Source organism: Pistacia vera, unplaced genomic scaffold (genome assembly GCF_008641045.1).
Source record: "Pistacia vera cultivar Batoury unplaced genomic scaffold, PisVer_v2 Contig1171, whole genome shotgun sequence".
Lineage (NCBI taxonomy): Eukaryota > Viridiplantae > Streptophyta > Magnoliopsida > Sapindales > Anacardiaceae > Pistacia > Pistacia vera.
Window position 1 is genome coordinate 149,462 of NW_022195217.1, and position 20,483 is coordinate 169,944.

The 20,483-nt window shown below is 35.6% G+C and overlaps 3 protein-coding genes across 3 annotated transcripts; all 3 read right to left on the reverse strand.

The window, feature by feature from the left end:
- Window positions 1-1,314: 1,314 nt before the first annotated feature.
- On the reverse strand, window positions 1,315-5,125 carry LOC116107997 (elongator complex protein 4-like). The gene is made up of 9 exons (XM_031394284.1): window positions 5,005-5,125; window positions 4,641-4,839; window positions 4,312-4,538; window positions 4,144-4,219; window positions 3,401-3,557; window positions 2,593-2,671; window positions 2,056-2,215; window positions 1,883-1,974; window positions 1,315-1,802 (listed from the first exon to the last, which is right to left on the reverse strand). Exons 1-9 carry the CDS (start codon window positions 5,020-5,022, stop codon window positions 1,632-1,634), a joined length of 1,179 nt encoding a protein of 392 aa, XP_031250144.1. The 5' UTR covers window positions 5,023-5,125; the 3' UTR covers window positions 1,315-1,631.
- A 3,183-nt stretch (window positions 5,126-8,308) lies between these two features.
- On the reverse strand, window positions 8,309-17,126 carry LOC116107937 (probable 2-oxoglutarate-dependent dioxygenase AOP1.2). The gene is made up of 8 exons (XM_031394212.1): window positions 16,824-17,126; window positions 16,381-16,442; window positions 11,140-11,343; window positions 10,339-10,493; window positions 9,756-9,790; window positions 9,216-9,422; window positions 8,715-8,879; window positions 8,309-8,575 (listed from the first exon to the last, which is right to left on the reverse strand). The coding sequence occupies exons 1-8, from the start codon at window positions 17,124-17,126 to the stop codon at window positions 8,309-8,311; spliced, it is 1,398 nt and encodes a 465-aa protein (XP_031250072.1).
- Window positions 17,127-18,185: 1,059 nt separating this feature from the next.
- LOC116108004 (putative germin-like protein 9-2) lies at window positions 18,186-19,004 on the reverse strand. Its single transcript, XM_031394295.1, has one exon. The coding sequence runs from the start codon at window positions 18,971-18,973 to the stop codon at window positions 18,356-18,358; it is 618 nt and encodes a 205-aa protein (XP_031250155.1). The 5' UTR covers window positions 18,974-19,004; the 3' UTR covers window positions 18,186-18,355.
- Window positions 19,005-20,483: the final 1,479 nt, after the last annotated feature.

The following is a 20,483-nucleotide window of genomic DNA, read 5'->3' on the forward strand; positions in this document are numbered from 1 at the left end:
CCACTCTTACTCCAGCACCTGTTTTCTCACCGATTGTCTGTCATCATAAAGCTAGGGTTTTCTGTTCTTAACTGATTTTTGGATGATTCCAGCCGTAAATATTCAATCGATCACCACCACACCAGTAGATCCACCGGCCTCAAGTCTACAAAACTCCTCTCACCATGATTGAGAAAGTGAAGTGTATTTTGAATATTAACGAAACAGAAACTTTGAGTAGAAAAATGGTATTTTGAAACTTTTTGAGTGGAAAATGTCATTAAGGCAAACCTTGGGTTGGAAAAAAGTTGTTTACTCTTTAAGTAATGCTATGCTTACAACTAAGTTATACAACTAGATAAAAAACAAAAGATAAAGTAATCATTTTACAAAAAATTTATATAATTTTTGTGTGATTGTATAACTCAGTTATAAATAAATCATTATTGTTACTCGTTTTATACGACTATTTCACTGCAAGCCGTTCCTAAACTTTTTATTCATATCACAAACTAATTTTTATTTTTTTTGTCATTTATGAATTTTTTTTTCTCTCCATTTATCTTGCAATTTATATGATTGATGATTATTAAAATGAAAATTTATGAATTAACTATTTATAGAGAACTATCGCTAAACTACTCTATCATGATTAAGATGGACAAAGAAAAAGAAAAACTACCGAAAAACAATTGAAGGCCAAATTATAAGTACATAATTTACCCCGCGTAGATACTACTTACCGTTACCGTATGCTTTGGGATATATCCATTTTTAATACCTTTTGTCTTAATCCTCTAATATGTCTCATCTTGTTTATAGAGAAGTTAAGCTTCCAGGAAGTTTCACTATTTGTGTTGATTTATATTTAATCCAAAAAAACAGCCAGCCTTTTTCAGGAAATATCCCAAGCATATCTTGCCAACAGACAAAGGCTTTATTTGGTTACTTTGATAGATTCAGTCGCTATGTACAAAATCCAATTCTGGTTCATATTGGAATTTTCAACCATACTCAGAAGATTTGGCTACCGGGGTTAGAGAGCCAATACTAATATTAAATCTGTTAAACGCAATTTTCCCAGTTAAATTTCTTCTTTAATTCACAGTGCAACTCTTAGACCAAAGTTCACTGACATGCAATGATTTTCAGTACATAAACATGAATGGAGTTGAAAAATGATGTAAAATATGAAATATTGCACAACACCAGTTCATTTCTTTATCTTTAACCGATAAGTGAACATGAAAATTCAAGCTACAAACTCTAATTTCGTATTTCAATTATCACTGGCGAAGAACTCAAATAAGAAACACCTCTACAATCATTCAATCAATAGGTCAATGTTTTCAACACTATTTCCGGTGTTCTGTTATGCAAGCATCTTCAATCATCTATATAGGAAGATAGTTTAACATAAAATAAATAGATAAATAATAATCTTGCAGCAAAAACCGATACTTTTTCCTGTATTCTAGATTATACCCGGGTTGATGACACAGCTTCCTGATGATCCAATGGCCGAGGTCGTTAACAAAGAAGAAACTGGAAGAATTCTAGCGGCAAGAACCAACACCATCAAACTTGCCATTGGATCTCAATTTGGCTCTGAGGCACTAAACAATTATCAGCGACAAATTTCTGTAGGACTACTAAAAATCGAGGGTCCCAGTCTTGGAGGACCCAGAAGAACAACTACTAGATGTGCCATATGAACTCCCACTTGAACCATCGACCGGGGCTTGATTTATACATTCTAAAACCAAGAATCTACGCTTATGCAACTTTATTGAGAATGTTGTCGCATCAAGAATCACAGGAACCTGATCAAAGGTTTAATTGATGAGTGAAAACTAAGCAAAGGAAAAGTATAAGAATAGAGGAATCACAGTTTTGACGATACCTGTGTATTTATGCGGGCTACTTTGTGTATATTAAGAAAGCCAACCATGTCCTGGTAACCCGCTAAGAGTTTTGCCAATTCCTTGTCCTCGTCTGAAAGAAGCATCAGCTCAGAATTTGATAAAATATTTAGGGTCATTGACACAGTAGTAAAACAGAAATATGAAAACAAACCTGGGATAGCCCCTACGGAAAGCAATGTGTCTGCCAAGTGCTGCCATCTTTTAGAGGAGGATAGTGAAAGAAGAGACGGTGGAAAGGTTATCACGGCCACTGCATTTGAAGACCGTATCATACCTTTCATAGATTTAATAAATGAAAGCATGTCCCATTCCTGCAAGAGTAAGACATTAACAGAAGTAAAATGAATTATCAATTTCAGTAGATGCTTATAAATTGATAAGATGCAAATGAGAAAATACCAATTGATGTGGCAGATCTAGGAGAATAATGAGAGAGAGAAAGTATATAGGGGAAAGAAAGAAAAAGATGGACAAAGAGGAACTTGAAAAGGGAAACATAACCATATAGATTATTGAGATAAACTCAGTTCTCATTTCATAATTACTAATTTCAAATAGACTTTTTTCAGAAAAAGAGCACAAGAAACTTATGACACTTAAAGAAAAAATAAAAGTAAATAGAACAAGAAGCTGACACCAGTGGTTTAAGGCAATTAAGACCTTCAGAGCAAAATGTAATGCCACTGACCATGTTGGAATGTTCACATTGCGGAGCACAGAATGACTGAATGGCAATTCGACCTGTGCATGAACTGTTGGCATCATTTCTGAAGATGAAAAATAAAAAAAGTTAGTAACGAGCAAAAAGATTTAAGGGCAGAACACAATAAGGAAAATGATGAGATCATAGAAAATTCATGCATCAGGTGAATCAGTTTCAAAAGTTCTGAATATAGGCTTAAATAAAACCACCAACATATTGGAAAGCTTTACATGCTAAATAAAACAATAAGAAAGATAAAATAAAATGTAATTTGGAAGCAAGCCCAAACATGTTTTGACATTCTTAGCCCCAACATGCTTTCACATTCTTAGCCCAAACATGCTTTGACATTTAGCATCATAGTTGAGATTCTTCAGTAATGATATGGAACATCAAAATCTCAGATATAATCTCAATGATGTTTTCTTCTTGCAGTACTGAAATGAGATCAGGATCAATATGCTTCAAACATATTGGTTGTAAAATCTAATGGAAAGTTATGTATATCTCCAACATGTCTTATTCAATTTTTCATTCATTAAGATGGCAAAAATTTGTCAACTGCAAATTCCATGTACTTGTAAAATCTCTTCAATAAAATTCTAATCATCAAAACTTTTGGAAAGAACTGTCTGATCCATGCTTTATAATCATCCACCCAAATCCTCCTTTCATGAAGTCAAGACAAAAAAGCAAACTTAAGGTTCTAAAATCATAGATGTGTGCATGTATCATGATTGCAGAAGAAAACCCATGATTTCTTATCAGGAAAGCTGAAAGCATATAACCATACCTTGGAAATTGGGCTAAGAATGTGGCACAACGGTCCTTAAGAGCAATAAAATTTGTAGAATCTTGGATGCTAACACAATCTACACGCTGTGCACTATGATAGTGCCTCTCTAGAGGCTTGCGCAAGTCAAAGTCATTGCAGTACACTTGCTTGTTATCTGCGCCACTAAAAAAGATGAGTTACCATCAAGGTTGTGATTTGCTAACATAAGTAAACTAAATGTAGTCTATAGCACCAAATTATATCTAGAACATTAACAGCCAGTAACAACTAAATGCAGAAATGCAGTAAGATTTTATCAAGATAATGTTTCTCAAAGATCCTGCCTGAGGGACAAGCAGTTGTAAATTCCTTTACAATGTGGTCTGTTAAGCACTATTTATTTAAAACTTAAAACTGCAGCAACTGTCTAAATAGCTAGTACACAATGCTAGGAATTTGGAAGAACAGAGGGATTAGTTTGCTGAAGAAGCAGATTTACTTTAATGTAAAATATATATGAAGGACTAAATATGAACTTATATGAAGTGAGAATAGCAATCATACAATGTCTTGGTATCTAAGTTTTGGAGTACTCAGCACCCTTTGGCTTTGGAAGTATCTTTCTAGCACTAACATGTGCATGAACAAATTAGCTCAAACTATTTAAAATCTGGTTTGCTCGCAATACATATATATGTATTTATGAAACAGATACCAGCTTGACCTTTATGATAAAAAGAAAAGAACACAGACAAGCTTACCGCTCTGACTATCAAAGTTTGGCTGATTTTCAGGCATATACTTCTTATACTGCCAAGCAATTCTCAAGCCCTTCTCCTGCAACTTGATGAAACAACATTCAAATTCTTCATGTTCCCAAAAACTAATAGACAAACAGCAAAGACAAGGGAATTGAAGAAGAGGGACACCTGTTCTGGAACACTACCACGAGGTTTTTCATCTTTGGAAGTGGATGGACTAGGCAAAGTACCCAAAAATGCTCTGGGGTCCTTTGCTGGACTGGCATAAAAAAGAGGTTGATTGTGAACAAGTCCCTGAGACATGAAATTCCTCAACAAAAGCATGTGGTGAGGTGCTTCAGCATCTTCCATCACCATCACTAAACTTCCCAGTGGGAACCCACCACCTAGTATCTCTAAACATCAGAAACAAACAAATAAAACCCATGACCCATCATTCTAGATCACATTGGAAAACCAATAGGCAAAAGTGAAGGGGAACAAATGTAGATGATTACTGTCAAGATCAAGTATTCCAGATGAGACAAACATAGTGCCATTAGGACCACACTTGACTCCTGGTGTTTGCGAAGATGGTACAGCTGATAGGTTGCGAGAGAAGCTACTTAACCGAGGCTTTGTTGCCGCCATGGCAGCACCTACAAAATGCAGCTCTGCCCCGACCAATATAATCCCGACAGCTTTGATGAACAGAAGCTAGTTAATAACACAATTAAAAGTAAAATAACATTAAATCTGTATGTACTTCACGAGATAACAACATTACTATCCAGTAATGGCAACCTTGTTTTTCGAGTTATAAGTTTCATATTCAATATGACTTAGGTTCTAAAAAAAGAAAATTATTACATTCAATATTACCAAAAAATTCCAACCCATTGAAGTTAACCCATAAGTTGATATGATAATTCAACCACTCAGGCATCAAGCAAAAGACAGTGATTTGACAAACTTATTAATATTCTCTTGAAGCCCAATTTTTGTATGCTATGTTATATTTTATTTAAAAAAAAAAAAAAAATACAAAGCAAAATTTGACCACCAATACAAGTTCTTTTGAAATATATTCAATCACTCATTTCAGCTCGACATTTCATCGAACACTTCACATGCAGTACAACCCAATGCATTAAAATCAAATTTTCATCGAGATAGTTAGCTGGGTCTACTAGCAACCAAACTGAGGGTTATATTGAACGAGGTTTAGTGGTCTCACCTTGGTTAGTGCCCTGCACAGTCTCTACGAGTGTGGCTTGCGAGCTTGGAGCTGATAATTTCTCTATTCAGAATTCTGTCAAGACTCGAGAAGGAGAACAGAAACAGCCTGTACGCACCGTTTCGTCTTTAAATGAGGAGAATTAAGAGATGATACAGCATTATAAACTCCCTCAAGATTATGTAATTCAATAATGCTACGGACACCGACGTTTTGCACTGAAATGTTAAACTGAATGACGTATCACCTAAGTCAGATGAGCCATATAGTACGTTAAGAAATATTTTTTATTGGACGGTCGTTCATTTGAAATGGACTCTCGTCTATAGTAAATCCATATTATATGGATGGAAGTTTATTTATTATGGACAGGAGTCCACCTATAAGGAAGTCCGTTTATAGTTTAAATTAAAAAAAAAAAAAAAAATCATGGACGTCCATCCATATATTATGGACGAGCGTCTCTATTAGATGAACGTTTGTCCATTATTTGAATTAAAAACAAAAAAACAAAAGTAATCTCATTCTTCTAGCCAAAGTCTGTGGAAACTTCCATGACACCTGTTTCTTTACTTTATTTTTTATTGCAGATGACGGACCCCTTGACTGCATCGATGTATGCAGTTCAAGAGAAGAACTTCCTTAAGACACTTATATTGAGAACATTGCGGGAAAGAGGAGATTATGTTGTAGAGCAAAGTCTAGTTTCACATTTGGAGACTTTTGATGAGAAGGGACACTAGAGCCCCTCAGAATCCTGTGTGCAAGTTGCTGAAAGAGATGGTGAAGAGATTGAGCAAGCCTTCATTGCTGAGGAACTTGCCATGGAAGGTTCCACAAACTTTGGCCAAAAGAATGAGATAATTGATGGAAAGATCACAGTCCTGTAACCTATGTTGAGAAATCAATTGTTGATAATGAGCAGTCTCATGAGACTCTAGCTCAAGTTGACACCTTAACTTGTGAAACAGGTGCTTGTGAATTCAATGGTCGAAAACCGGGTCTTTAGGCAAAAACTTGAAAGTCCATTATTGGCCAGTCAACGTCTCCCTATTTAATGGACTGGTGTCCATCTAAGAGGGATGTCCATCCATTACTTTTTTTTTTTTTTAATTTAAACAATGGACGGGCATCCATCTAGTAGGGACATCCAATCATCCATTAAGTAGGGACGTCCGTCCATAATATATGGACGGGCGTCCATGATTTTTGTTATCAATTTTTTTTTTATTTAAACTATGGACAGACGTTCTTATAGGTGCACTCCCGTTGATTTGCGAAATATTTCTTAACGTGCTACTTGACTCATCTGACTCAGGTGACACGTCGTTCGGTTTAACATTTCGATGCAAAACATCGATGTTCGTAGCATTATTGTATATAATTAGTGCAAACCTCTCGTCAAATATGCTTTATTATCACTAAAACTCTCTTAATGATGTAAAACCTCATAGGAAGGCACAGATTATTCTTATGTCCCCTTAAAAATTAAATAAAAACTTTGCTTAAAATTTTGAAAACATTTTTTAAAAAAAAAAAAACATATCAAAATCATGCTAAGTGAGATGCGCGGGTCTCCCCATATCCGAAGGCATGATGCTAATATCAATCAGAGCAGGTAAGTGTGCCTAACAATGCAAGTAAAATTTGCCCCACTTGGAGGCTGGAGCCTAGTTACCNAGGACATTGCTCTTATAATTAAGTTAATACCACAGTTAGTATTTGGTAGTTGGTAATTGCAAGAAAGTATATGAGAATGGCAGATGTACATGTGCTATTTCACTAAAGAAAAAATCTAGAATATAATGGGGTAGTGTAAATAGGATGAAGGATTTTTGTGTAAAAATAGGGAAAATCTGGAACATTTTGAAAGTAACAAAATTTCCAATTAATTTTATGAGACTATAATCAGAACATACTTTTCCAAGTTTTGGAGAGGAATATTAGATTTTTTTTTTTTTTTTGAAAGAAATTTAATTTAATTAATGATTATCAGACTTTTTAATATTACTAAATTAACATCATTGCTAATCCCTTTTCAACTGTAAAATCATTCCTTAACTAATTAGTATGTGTAGTGAATGAATGAAGCTTTCAAAATTCAAATTAAGTAAACCAATGCCAACTAATATAGAATTGCATAGACAAAATTGGACAAAGTTCCAATTCCAGCTCACCAATTTAATTAATCGGTCATTGATTTAGACCACCGACACACCTTCTCTCTAGCTGAGATTGAAGAACCCATCCATCCTCATAGGATGTGCCCACACTATAACACATTCATCCCATAAAATTTTATTATAAATTTATCAACTTAAATATTTTGAATCTAATTATTCTAATTCCTACAAGGGTGGAACAGAGAACCAAAACCGAAATCGAGACTTAAATAAAAATTTTAGGATAATATAAAAACTTTTCTGATATTTTACACTTCAAAAAAAATGAAGAAAAAAAATGCGATTGGGAGCAAGAGCATTCAATATCTCGATTTAGGGATTAGGGATAAAGAAGAGCAAAAAAATTATGCCTCTCAATTCTTTGGTTGAATCTGACTTTGAATCAACTGTCTCTCGATTCTCTTCCGCTCGCATAGTTTTACAATCAATTGTATCCGGTGAAGGTACTTTTTCAGAGCATCTGATATTATAGTTTCATTTAATAAATTTGAGGTTTGGGTTTTCGTTTAATAAATTTGAGGTTTGGGTTTTGCTTCTTGTTGCTCAAGAGACAAAGAAACATGAGACTTGATCTCAAAGTGAAAAACCAAAAAAAAAAAAAAAAAATTGTTTTCGTTTAATTGTATTGGATCATAGTTCTTCTGAAAATACTGGAATTGGATGGGATTGTATTGATTTGTTGTTTTTTTAATTTAAAGACAGCACTTTCGAAAGGAGATTTGCAGATATCATGAAACAATTTAGTTCTCCTTAATTAGTTTCTCTGTTATTTAAGGATAACGATTANGGTGGTACCACTGTAGGCTTTGTAATGACACTGGTTTGGTTTTGAACCCTTGTTTGAATAATAGTAATTAACATAATCTAGATGATTAAATGGCTTATACTGTAAGGGATGTTCATCATCCACTAACTTTTCAGGAATATTTATTGTCCCAACGTGGAAAGTAAACAACCCAATTGAATATATGTCTTCATTTCCACCCATGATTACCCGATAAGTACACGACCGTATTCTGTCATTGCTCCACACCTGTTTCAATAAAAAATCATCCCTTAAACATTAACTTGATAAAAAATAAATAAATAAATACAAATTTTCTCAGTTGTTATATATGAGTTTGTAAATTATATATTTTTACTTCAAATTTAAGCAGCGGATTAAGTCTCACCGTGAATGCATCGCCGGCCATCACAATAAAGGATGAAGGGTGGGGCTCACAACCGATCCACTCGCCATTTTTTGATTTTATCTCCAAACCCTTAACATGGTTTTGATGTAATATGCTGGTGAAAGTTATATCTTCGTGAGGAGGAAGAACCAGTTGACTACAATACTGTTAGAGTTGATGAACTCTATTCAACATTAGATACCCATTTTTAAAGTGAAGCAGAAAATTTTACCAAGTTAATTAATGGTTATCAAATTAAGCATGAATCAACAAACACAAGCAGTGAAGATAAAGCACACAAGCATATACATGGTTTGGCTAAAACCACTCTTAGCCTACATTCATGGGACCTCGTTCAGATCGAAGCTAATCCACTATAACAAAAAACATTATAAGATATCACTTAGAGTTAATTTTAGCTACAACAAAGAGATTCCCTGTACTACGTTACACTAAACACCACCCTCTGAATCTCAATTGCTTCATCGCTTCTAGGATCACTGCACACCAGAAACACTCCCGGACAACGCTTGAGCTCCACCCAAGCTTCACTCGCCGAAGAACACCTCCAGCTTCCACGGCTTGAATGCTTTTCAAGCTCTTAGTGTAGGAACCATGCAAGTTCCAGCAGCAATAAACAATAAACAAAGATGAACAAAATGATTTAAGCATTAAAGCATACATGAAACCTAGCAAGGAATAAACTCTCTGAAAATTTCAGAGCACAAACAAAATAATATCCAAGTTCAAAAAGAAAACAAACAAGGAAGGAGATGAATTTCCTTTTAGCTCACAATAAAGGAACTATGTTCCAAATAAATACTCCTCAACAAGCTAAGATATGATCATCAAAGAATGAACAAAGGGAACTTGATTGAAATGCTTTCTAAAATTTCAGAGAACTAAACAATGAAAAAACCAGGTTCGAAGATGCAAGGAAGAAGAAGATGGGTTTAAATAATCCTTGCTTGACCAATCTCTTTAAGACAAGTGGCAGACAATCTCTTTCATCTTTTGTTGTGACCACAAACAAAAACTCACCAACTTTTCAGGGCCATAAGAGGAGAGGCAGACAACTATAAAGAGAAAACTTACACAAAAACCATGAAAGAGATAAATCTTGATGGGCAAGATAATATAAGAAAGACATCACATGTGCAAAAAGAATTAGAGTACAAACAAATAGAATATCAAAGGTTGGCTTTACAAATGAGCAATAATGATAAAGGCCAATTTCGTGCTCCCCAATTCTTGCCAAGTCAGCAGACAAGGGCTGACATATGTTGGTCTAAAAATGGAAAAGATTCCATCTACCTTTTGGGACCACAATCAAAACGCGAAAAAGTTTGGTTTTCCCTGGACCACTAAAGGATATTGGGACACTTGTAAATGGTCCAAATGACAGCATAAAAGATGCAAAGAAAATATCTTAGCTATTAAGTAAAAAACGCAACTTGTGCAAAGTGAGTAAAACATGCGATGTTAGCACAAAACAAGAGTGTGTGCACACACGAAGTAAAATGCGAGATGAAATGCAGCATGCATATGTCCAACTTCAGTGTGCACACACACAACAGCTATGCACACAAACAACATAAGTTTGACAAAAATATTCAACAAGTACACCTAGGCTCTTCATATTTCAATAATCTAAGATGGTAACTTGTTGATTTAATATGGGAATTGCAGTACTCCTCAACACCATAGCATTCAAAAACCATTCGTATTACCAGCTCATTCAACTCTTCCACTAACTTTGAGTATGAGTGGACAATTTCGCTGATCAAAGAAGACAAAAAAATGTTAGACAAACAAGTGGAAAGAATTATGAAATTAGGATCGTTTCCTGGTGATCTAAGCTTTCTTGAGTTTTTTAAAGATCTTTTGCAATTTGTGCAATGTCATTTATTAATTTATGGTATTAGAATCCATTTGTCTATTTTATTCCTATTTGTGATTAATAATCACAAACTTTTATTTTTTTGGGTAATTAAGCTTTAAATAGAATAAGAAAGAGAATATACAAAGAGGTCTCGAAAGGCGACCAACCTACCATAGGACAAGCCCCTGGGAGGTTCAAAAACAAGACAAAAGAGTTATACATGACACTATCTCCCAATGCACATCTTACCACAAGACAAACCCTGAGTTAGGACAAAAACAAAAGTCTACACAAGACCATCTCCAAACCATATACAAGACAACCGTCACCAAAAAAAAGCCAACAAACAAAAATTCACCCTTTAAAAATGCACATTGGTAACCCTAATCTTGAGCAAGACTCCTATTACTAATGGTTCACTAATCACAAACCTTTATTTGTTGGATCAGGTTAAGAGGGTCCATTAAAAATTTATATATTCAAATTTAGATATATGAACTTACGGTACAAATTAATCTAATGAAGTGTATATTAAAAGCTTACCTGAAAGGATCGTTTTCGTTGGGCCACATGAGTTTTGTAAGCTTTTGGGTTTCTTCAAAAGTGGTTACATTATCTATTCGCATAGCTTCATGAAGAGGAAAATGAGGGCTTTTCCCGATATAGCCTCGATAAGGCTTCTTGTTATCGTTTAGTATTTTGATTTCTAAAGGAAGATCAAACAACTCTTTGGTTGATTCAAAGACTCTGTTGCAAGATCCTAAAGAAAATGTTAAATGAAGCTCAAAACAATTGCGTTTGAGGAATTAAATTTGAATCTTGGCCTTTGCTTGTTAAAGAAATCTAACAGCTTCCATTTGTCCGAGAAAGTCAAAGCTATAAAAGATGTCAAAAATTCTAGATTTGCATCTTTTCTCCAGCTTTCTCTTTATTATAAAAATAATACTCTACAAGGGTTTCTGATTGAGTCTAATTTTCTTGTAATTAGTTTTAGATTTCTATAATCTTTAGTTGAAGGTCGAGCTTCCTTCAAGGGTAGAGAATCTAGGTTGTGATTTCTCTTGTGATTAAAGGTTATAGTTAGAATTTGGGGATTGATTGAGTGTGTTAAGATTTGGAGTTGATTTGTTCTTGTAATCTGTAAACTTCTAATCTCTTAGTGCTATGAGCCCTAAAAGTTCTTGGAGCTCAACGTGGATGTAGCTTATTCCCAATTTTGGAATAAGTGAACCATGGTAAAATCCTTGATGTTCTTGATTGTGTCTCAATTGCAACCTAGGGTTAGAAATTCCTAAAATCAACGTCTCAATCTCTTGAAAGGGGTTAGAAATTGTTTTCAATTTCTAGGGTTTCTCTCAGTAAAATCCTAAATCAAATACTGAGTCTTTAGAATGACTAACATACGTGTTGAGATCACCCAATATGATGGAAAGATCGATTTTAATAGCTGGAAGAAGAAAATGAAGGCATTGCTATCTCACAATAAGGTAGTAATTGCACTGGAGAAGGACACAACAAAGTGGACAGAGGAAAAATTAAAGAAGAAAGCTGAGGTGGATGAGGAAGCTTATAACCTCATCATCATGAATCTCTTCGATAGCGTCTTTAGGAAGGTAGATGGCTTTGAAACACCTATCACACTCTAGGGTAAGCTTGAATCTCTTTATGCTTTGCAATCAGCACCTAATCTTGAATATCTTAAAGGTGTTTTATTTGTTTACAAGATGGATAGTTCTAGGACAATTGATGAGAATCTTGATGAGTTCTTGGAAATGACCCTAGTGTTTAAGGGTATAGATCAAGAACTTGGAGATTCCAGTTTAGCCATGATACTGTTAAATTCGCTAACTGAGGAATATTAGGTTGTAAAAAATGCATTTCAATACACTGGAACTGTCCCTATTGTAGATTTAATAATCTCAGGATTAAATGCTAGGGAACTAGAACTTAGAGTGCAAAAAAGGAGTGGTAACAATCTATTTGTGAGGGAAAAAGGGAGTCAAGCATGTTGGGTAGTAACACACAGTTTGAAAATGGTCATAGGAATAAAAAGAAGGGTAAAAAAAATCATAAAGCAAAAGTGGAGACTAGAAAGTGTTTCTTTTGTAATAAAACAAGACACTTAAAGAAAATTTGTTTTGCCTGGATTAAGAAACAGAAGCAAGGAAATACAGAGAGCAACTAAAACCAATATCGAAGAGTTAGAGGCCCTTACTGTCTCTAAATCAGATAATGTAAATGAATGGGTACTAGGTTCAGGATGCTCATTCCACATGAGTCCTAATAAAAACTGGTTCCAAGACTTTGAGGCTAATGAACTAGAAACTGTGTTTATGGGAAACAATAATTCCTACAAAGTCCAGGGAATTGGTAGTATAACCTTAAGGCTTGAAAATGGAAAAAAACATTAAATTGACTAAGGTTAGATACATTCTAGACTTAAAGAGGAATTTGATCTCTCTAAGAACACTAGATGAGTATGGGTGTTGTTTTAAAGCTGAGAATGGGTGCCTAAATGTCTATAGGAATAACAACATAGTCCTCAGTGGAGTGAAAAGAAATGGACTATATATTTTATGTGGGAACCATGATTCTAAATGTTATAATACTGCTTTGTTTTCTATTAACCTGACTGTTACAGAGAAGTGGCACCCTAGGATGGGCCACATGAGTTAGATGGGCATAGACATCCTAAACAAATAGGGGTTGTTTGGTAAGGACTCCATTGAAACTCTTAACTTCTATTAAACATGTGTAGTGGGTAAGCAACATAAATTGAGTTTCCAAAAGGGATCTCACCTTGCTAAAAATTGTGTAGATTACTTGCATGTTGATTTGTGGGGGCTTGAAAGGATAACATCACATGGGGGCAGTAGTTATTTCCTTTCTATAGTTGATGACTACAGTAGGAAATTGTGGGTTTACTTGCTTAGGACTAAGGATGAGGCTTTAGGCAGGTTTTAGAGTTGGAAACTATTGTTAGAGAACCAAATTGACTAAAAGGTCAAAGCCTTTAGGACTGATAATGGGTTAGAATTCTACAATTTAGAGTTTGATAACTACTATAGTGACCAGGGTATTCTGAGACACAGAACAGTTAGGAAAACTCCTCAGCAAAATGGAGTTACTGAGAGGATGAATAGAACCTTATTAGAAAAGGTTAGATGTTTGTTGTTTACATCTGGCGTACCTAAAATCTTTTGGGGGGAAGCCTTAAACACTGTTGCATACTTAGTCAATAGGAGTCCCTCAAGTGCCATAGAATTTATGTGCCCTAAAGAAAAGTGATTAAATAGAAAACCCAACTTGGGTCACTTAAGGGCTTTTGGATGTGCAATATATGCTCACACCACTAATGGAAAATTAGACTCAAGATCATTGAGGTGTGTGTTTCTAGGTTATCAATAGGAAACCAAGGGGTATAGGTTATGGGAGAGGAGTGCACCTGAAGTGAGGATTATAATTAGTAGGGATGTAATATTCAATGAGAATCTTTTTCCTTGCAAATCTGTTGATAATGGCGCAGGTACCTCAAGCAGTAACCGTATAAGTCAAGAACCACCCGAGAATATTCAAATTGAGTGGAGCCTCTAATAACCCAACCTGAACAGGAAGATCCAGGAACTGAAATCGTCGCACTAGATCTGAATCATGACAACATGTTGAAAATCCTGAGGTTTCTCAACATGATTCACTAGCCCAATACCAATTGGCCCGAGACAGAACTAGAAGAGAGATCAAGCCACCAGCGAAGTTCTCTTATGTTGAGCTTATATATACAGCCTTGGTGGCTGGGGCTGAATTGCAAAGGGAAGAACCTGTCACCTATGAAGAGGCAATCAAATCCAAGGACAGAAGCAAATGGCAGACTACAATGGAGGAGGAAATGCACTCCCTAAAGATAAATGGAACCCAATCATTGGTTCCAAATCCCAAAGACCAAAAACTAATGGTTATTCAAGGTAAAAGAAGGCATATCTCTCTCTGATCCTCCTAGATATAAGGCAAGATTGGTAGCCAAAGGCTACACACAAAGGGAAGGAATAGATTTTAATGATATCTTTTCTCTCGTTGTGAAATATCAGACCATAAGACTTATGTGTTTGTTTTTGCATGCCATGATTTAGAACTAGAATAACTTGATGTTAAAACTGCGTTTTTACATGGAAATTTAGAAGAAAAATTCTACATGAGGCAGCCTGTTGGTTTTGTAGATAAAAGACTTCCAAATCATGTATGTTTGCTACACAAGTCCTTATATATGGTTTAAAACAGTCCCCTAGGCAATAGTACAAAAGATTTGATGCTTTTATCATGAGTATTGGTTTTAATAGGAGTTAATATGATAATTGTTTCTATTATGCCTTGAATGATAACATGCCTTTGTATCTTCTTTTTTATGTGGATGATATGCTTCTAATTAGCAAGTCTAAGTCTAAAACAGATGAATTAGAGAAAAAACTCAATTCTGCGTTTGATATGAAGGACTTAGGGTGTGCTAAAAGGATTTTAGGGATAGTTATAACCAGAAATAGAAAGTGTAATGAGCTAAAAATACATTAAAGTGCTTGTTTGCAAAAACTAGTTTCTAAATTTGGTATGGCTCAGTCTCAGAGTGCAAATCTGCCTTTAGCCAGTCATTTTATCCTAAGTAAGTCTCAATATCCTAAATCTGATTCTGATTTGTTAAAAATGGAAAATGTTCCCTATGCTAATGTAAGAGGATCAGTCATGTATGCTATGATAAGTACAAGATCTGACCTTACTTNTTTTTGTGTGGATGATATGCTTCTAATTAGCAAGTCTAAGTCTAAAATAGATGAATTACAGAAAAAACTCAATTCTGCATTTGATATGAAGGACTTAGGGTGTGCTAAAAGGATTTTAGGGATAGTTATAACCAGAAACAGAAAGTGTAATGAGCTAAAAATACATTAAAGTGCTTATTTGCAAAAACTGGTTTCTAAATTTGGTATGGCTCAGTCTAAGAGTGCAAATCTGCCTTTAGCTAGTCATTTTATCCTAAGTAAGTCTCAATATCCTAGATCTGATTCTGATTTGTTAAAAATGGAAAATGTTCCCTATGCTAATGTAAGAGGATCAGTCATGTATGCTATGATAAGTACAAGATCTGACCTTACTTTTTCCATCTCATTACTCTGTAGGTTCATGTCTAACCCAGGGTTAGGACATTGGTCTGCCCTAAAATGGTTGCTAAAATATATAAATTGCACAACTCATGTTGGTTTAGAATATTCCAAAAGATGTGAGTCACTTGATCTTGTGGGTTTTGTAGACTCTGATTTTGTAGGTGACTAGGATTCAAGGAAGTCAACTACTTCCTATTTCGACAGAAGCTGAATATGTGGCAGTGGCAGAAGTATTCAAGGAAGAATTGTGGCTACAAGGACTTCTAACGGAGGTGAAATTGATAGATGGGGCAGTGATGGTATTTTATGACAGTTAGAGTGCAATATATCTAAGTAAAAATTCAGTCTACCATGAGAGGACCAAGCACATGGACGTGAGGTTTCATTTTGTCAAGGATTTAGTGGCGCGGGGAATGATAAATCTGAAGAAGATAGCAACAGAGGATAATCTAGCAGATATGGGACAAAGGTGGTGACAACTGCCAAGTTCAAGCATTGCTTGAATATGGTATTTGTAAATTAGAGCAGCAATTGAGCTATGAAGAGAACTTGGATGGGTTAGCTGCACTAATAAGGTTTTGAAGTTGGTGAGTTTTGAGTTTCAAGGTGGAGATTGTTAAAGAAAGCTTAAAACAGTGACGTTTGAGGAAGTAGAAGTTTTAATCTTGGCATTTGCTCGTTAAAGAAATCTAATGGCTGCCATTTGTCCAAGAAAGTCAAAGCTATAAAAGACATCAAAAATTCCAGATTTATATCTTTTCTCCAGCTCTCTCTTTACGATAAAAAATAATACTCTACAAGGGTTTCTAATTGAGTCTAATTTTCTTGTAATTAGTTTTAGATTTCTGTAATCTTGAGTTGAAGGTGAAGCTTCCTTCAAGGGTAGAGAATCTAGGTTGTATTTCTCTTGTGATTAAAGGTTACAGTTAGAATTTAGGGATTGATTGAGTGTGTAAAGGGTTGGAGTTGATTTGTTCTTGTAATTTGTAAACTTCTAATCTCTTAGTGCAGTGAGCCCCAAAAGTTCTTGGAGCTCAACGTGGATGTGGCTTATTCTCAATTTTGAAATAAGTGAACCATGGTAAAATCCTTGGTGTTCTTGATTGTGTGTTCTTGCTCCTTTGGTGTGTGATTTAGATTCTTTGGAATGTGTTTGATGTTTCTTTTGGTAGATTGAGTTCTAATTTTTAGCATAACAGAAAATTTATTGTACACTGCCACAAAGCAGCCATACTCTTCAAGTGCATGACAAACTTGATTGCATGCTAAAAGCCAAGAACCACTTCCAGGCTTCAAGTCTTCCTTTGATAAATCTACAACAGGAATTTTGGGAAGCATTTTGAAACTGGTAACTTTTTTCTTTTCTGTAAGTTCTAACATTTTTTCTCCAGTACTAATCTTAATGCTTTGCAAGTGGGATTGGAAATGCGGAGAAAAGCCAAATTTGTTGTCAATTTCACTCTACAACTAAAACAAGGTTGCTATGGAAAGAGTCGTGTGGCCGGCCAATGTACATATATTCCAAGAAAAAAGTATACATTCATATTGTCAACTCCGTCCGTAACACTTTAATCTTCAAAACTTAACTACTTTGTTAACTGTTAACCAAATGGAGGGGAATAAGATCTAGAAAAGGGTTATAATTATAAAATTGCCTCAAATTTATGTTATATATTATCTCTGGCCCTCTTTTAATTAGAATCACCACTTCATTTACATCTAAACAATATATAAGATTATACATTACTTGGTATAGGAATTTCGGGATAACTTCCGGATTGTTTAGCATTATTGAAAGGGCTATATTATGTCCTCTGCTACTTTGCTTTGGCTAACAGTATGGAGAAACAAAGTGAAACTTGAGAGGCTTATTGNAATAAAAACTTTTGTAGAAAAAGTAATGTGAATACATTTTTATTTATATTTCATAACATTTAAAGTAAGTTGGTTTGATTTTTAAGAATCTACCTTTACAAAGTAATGGAGTTTGTCATTTTGAATTTATAATTTGTAATTTTATTTTTGTTAACGAGTGCCAGGTGGGGGGGTATGTGTAAGTTTTTAAGGGTTTTTTTATCATTTTAAAAACTTTTGGGGGGTCCTTGTAATTTTATAGGGTACCCAGAACCGGAACCGGAACCGTTGTTACAGGTTCTGGTTCTGGTTCCAAATTTCAAGGAACCGTCGGTTCCGGTTCCTTCAAAAAGTGTAGGGTACCCGAAACCGAACACCCCTAGGTCTAACCACGGTTGAATAGTCTTATGGTAAAAAGGTAAAATGAGATTTCATGAATAGGGATGACCACTAAGAGGTTTACCCAGTCATCAACCTCAGAGCTTTGGGGGATTAGTTGAGGTGTGCACAAGCTAACTCGAACACCTCCGATCATCAAAAAAATAAATAAATATTGACGTCTAAAGTTCCAAACATTGCCGTAAATTAAAATATATATATATATAATTTTGAAACAGATTTTCAACAATTTATTAGTGCAATATTACAACAAGATCCATTTCCTACCATGTAGGCTGGCCACAGAACAATGAAGAAGAGAAGCACATAAAAAGCACAAGAAAATTAGGGACTCAAGACCATATAGCTTCATGAATTCACGCCTTGGGTGCAAGGCCTGCCTTGAGCTTCATGATAGTTGAAACATCAGTTTTGAAAGCCTTGGCAAGGATATTATCATCAATGCCAGAAGTAAAAACACTCATGGGAACTGAAATTGTGCCTGGATTAGCACTGCCAAAGGCGGCGATTGCGGCGGCGGGTTGTTTTGGGTCATCATTAGACTGATAGTGCACCATTCCCTTTGGGAACAAAAAGATGTCACCGAGGTTCAGGGTTTGTGTGTATAGTTTGTTCGTGGTGTCAACAAAGCCAACATTGAGGGTTCCACCCACTACCAAGAGTAGCTCAGCTGAACGAGGGTGTGTGTGAGGTGGGTTAATGGATCCCGCAGGATATTCCAAAAAAGCAAAAGAGACACTCTGACCATCCAAAGCTGGAAACTCTTTAACACTAGCTTTAGTCGCCGTAAAGTTTGACGGATAGTCTGGGTTAATTGCGTTGCGCATTCCAGTGAAGGTGAAGAAGCACCCATCTATGGCCTTACCAGTGGAGTTTACTGGAACTATAAAGTCTACGAGAATATCTGGATCACCTGCCATGACAACCGCAAGCAAGAGAAAGAAAGGAACTGATTTGAGAAAATTCAAGGCCATAACGATGACTACAACAGAGGTGCTTTTCTTTTTTTTTTTGTGCTGTCTCTGATGGATGGTAGAACACAAATATATAGTGGTTGGTGTTGCTTTGATGGCCGGCCATGGTTGAAGATTATTACTATGTGCAAATTGTTTGCTTTAAATATTGAAATTTCGACCTGAGGAAATCAGGTATAGATAAACTTGGATGGAATTAACCATAATGACAACTGTATCATATTTCCTAATTGATGTAAACTATAGTATGATTCTAAACATTAGTGGAAGTCTCTTAGTATTAACTCATAAAATGGAGAATATATTGGGATATTTAGGGATTTCATAATTAAATTAATAAATAAAATTCCAGGCTCTCTCCCAGCTGTGTGTGCTGCTTGGTAAAGCCTGTACAATGAGAGCTTCATTAATTTTCTCAAAGAAAGCCTCTAGTTAATTGAATGCATCTACACATTATCTTGACTTTCAACAAAGCTACGGACACTGAAAAACTTGCACTGAGATTATGTACCGGCCTATGTGTACCAGCCGCGTGAATTTTTTTTCAATTTTTTTCTAGTGATTGGCCGTCCAAAAAATTTGGACGGCCATTCACTCACATGGACCCCATCCATATTATATGGACGGGGGTCCATATACCAAGGACGGGCGTCCCCTTTTAAAGGACGCTCGTCCTGAATAAAATACAATAAAAAAATTTTATAAACAGTAAGGACGGTCGTTCATCCGTTATGGACGGCCGTCCCTTCATTTTGGACGGGCGCCCGCAAATAAGGGACGCTCGTCCTTAACCAAATTATGAAAATAAAATAAAATAAAAACCTTTGGGGACGGCCGTCCATAAATTTTGGACCGTCGTCCCTTACCTTTGGACGGGCGTCCATTCCGTCCATACTTTTTAAAAAAAAAAAAAAAAAAAAAATTCTAAAAAAAACTCTTCTTCTTCGTCTTCATTCCCCATCTCCTCTCTTCTTCTTCGTCTTTATTTTATGAGATAGACGTGCCAAATCCAAAGGTTCCAAAGCCCAGAAAACTACAGAAGCAAAGCTCGTAGGTTGCCTTCCTTTCCGCTTGACCACCTCTTGACATCAGCATCTAGTGTTTCAGCTAGTCTCTGCAAACGGAAATAAATTGAAGACAACTTCTTACAAACTTCTTGCTTCTGGTGTTTTTGTAGGCAAAAGCTCTTGCAGAGAAGAATATGCGTGATCTCCTTGCTCAAAGAGAGCAAGCTGAAAGAAATGTAAAACCTTCACTCCACTAAAAAATATTTCTCAAGCTCTGAACTAGTGCCATATTTTGCTTATTGTCTTCAATTTATTTCCGTTTGCAGAGACTAGCTGAAACACTGGATGCTGATGTCAAGAGGTGGTCAAGCGGAAAGGAAGGCAACCTACCAGCTTTGCTTCTGTAGTTTTCTGGGCTTTGGAACCTTTGGATTTGACACACCTATCTCATAAAACAAAGACGAAGAAGAAGAGAGGAGATGGGGAATGAAGACAAAGAAGAA

Coding starts and splice junctions, on each gene's coding strand:
- LOC116108004 (XM_031394295.1), bottom strand. CDS start 18,973: ATGGCCTTGAATTTTCTCAAATCAGTTCCTTTCTTTCTCTTGCTTGCG.
- LOC116107997 (XM_031394284.1), bottom strand. Junction 3,558..4,143: donor AAACTTTGATAGTCAGAGCG/GTAAGCTTGTCT, acceptor TTAGTGGCGCAG/ATAACAAGCAAGTGTACTGC. Junction 1,975..2,055: donor TTCCGTAGGGGCTATCCCAG/GTTTGTTTTCAT, acceptor TGCTTCTTTCAG/ACGAGGACAAGGAATTGGCA.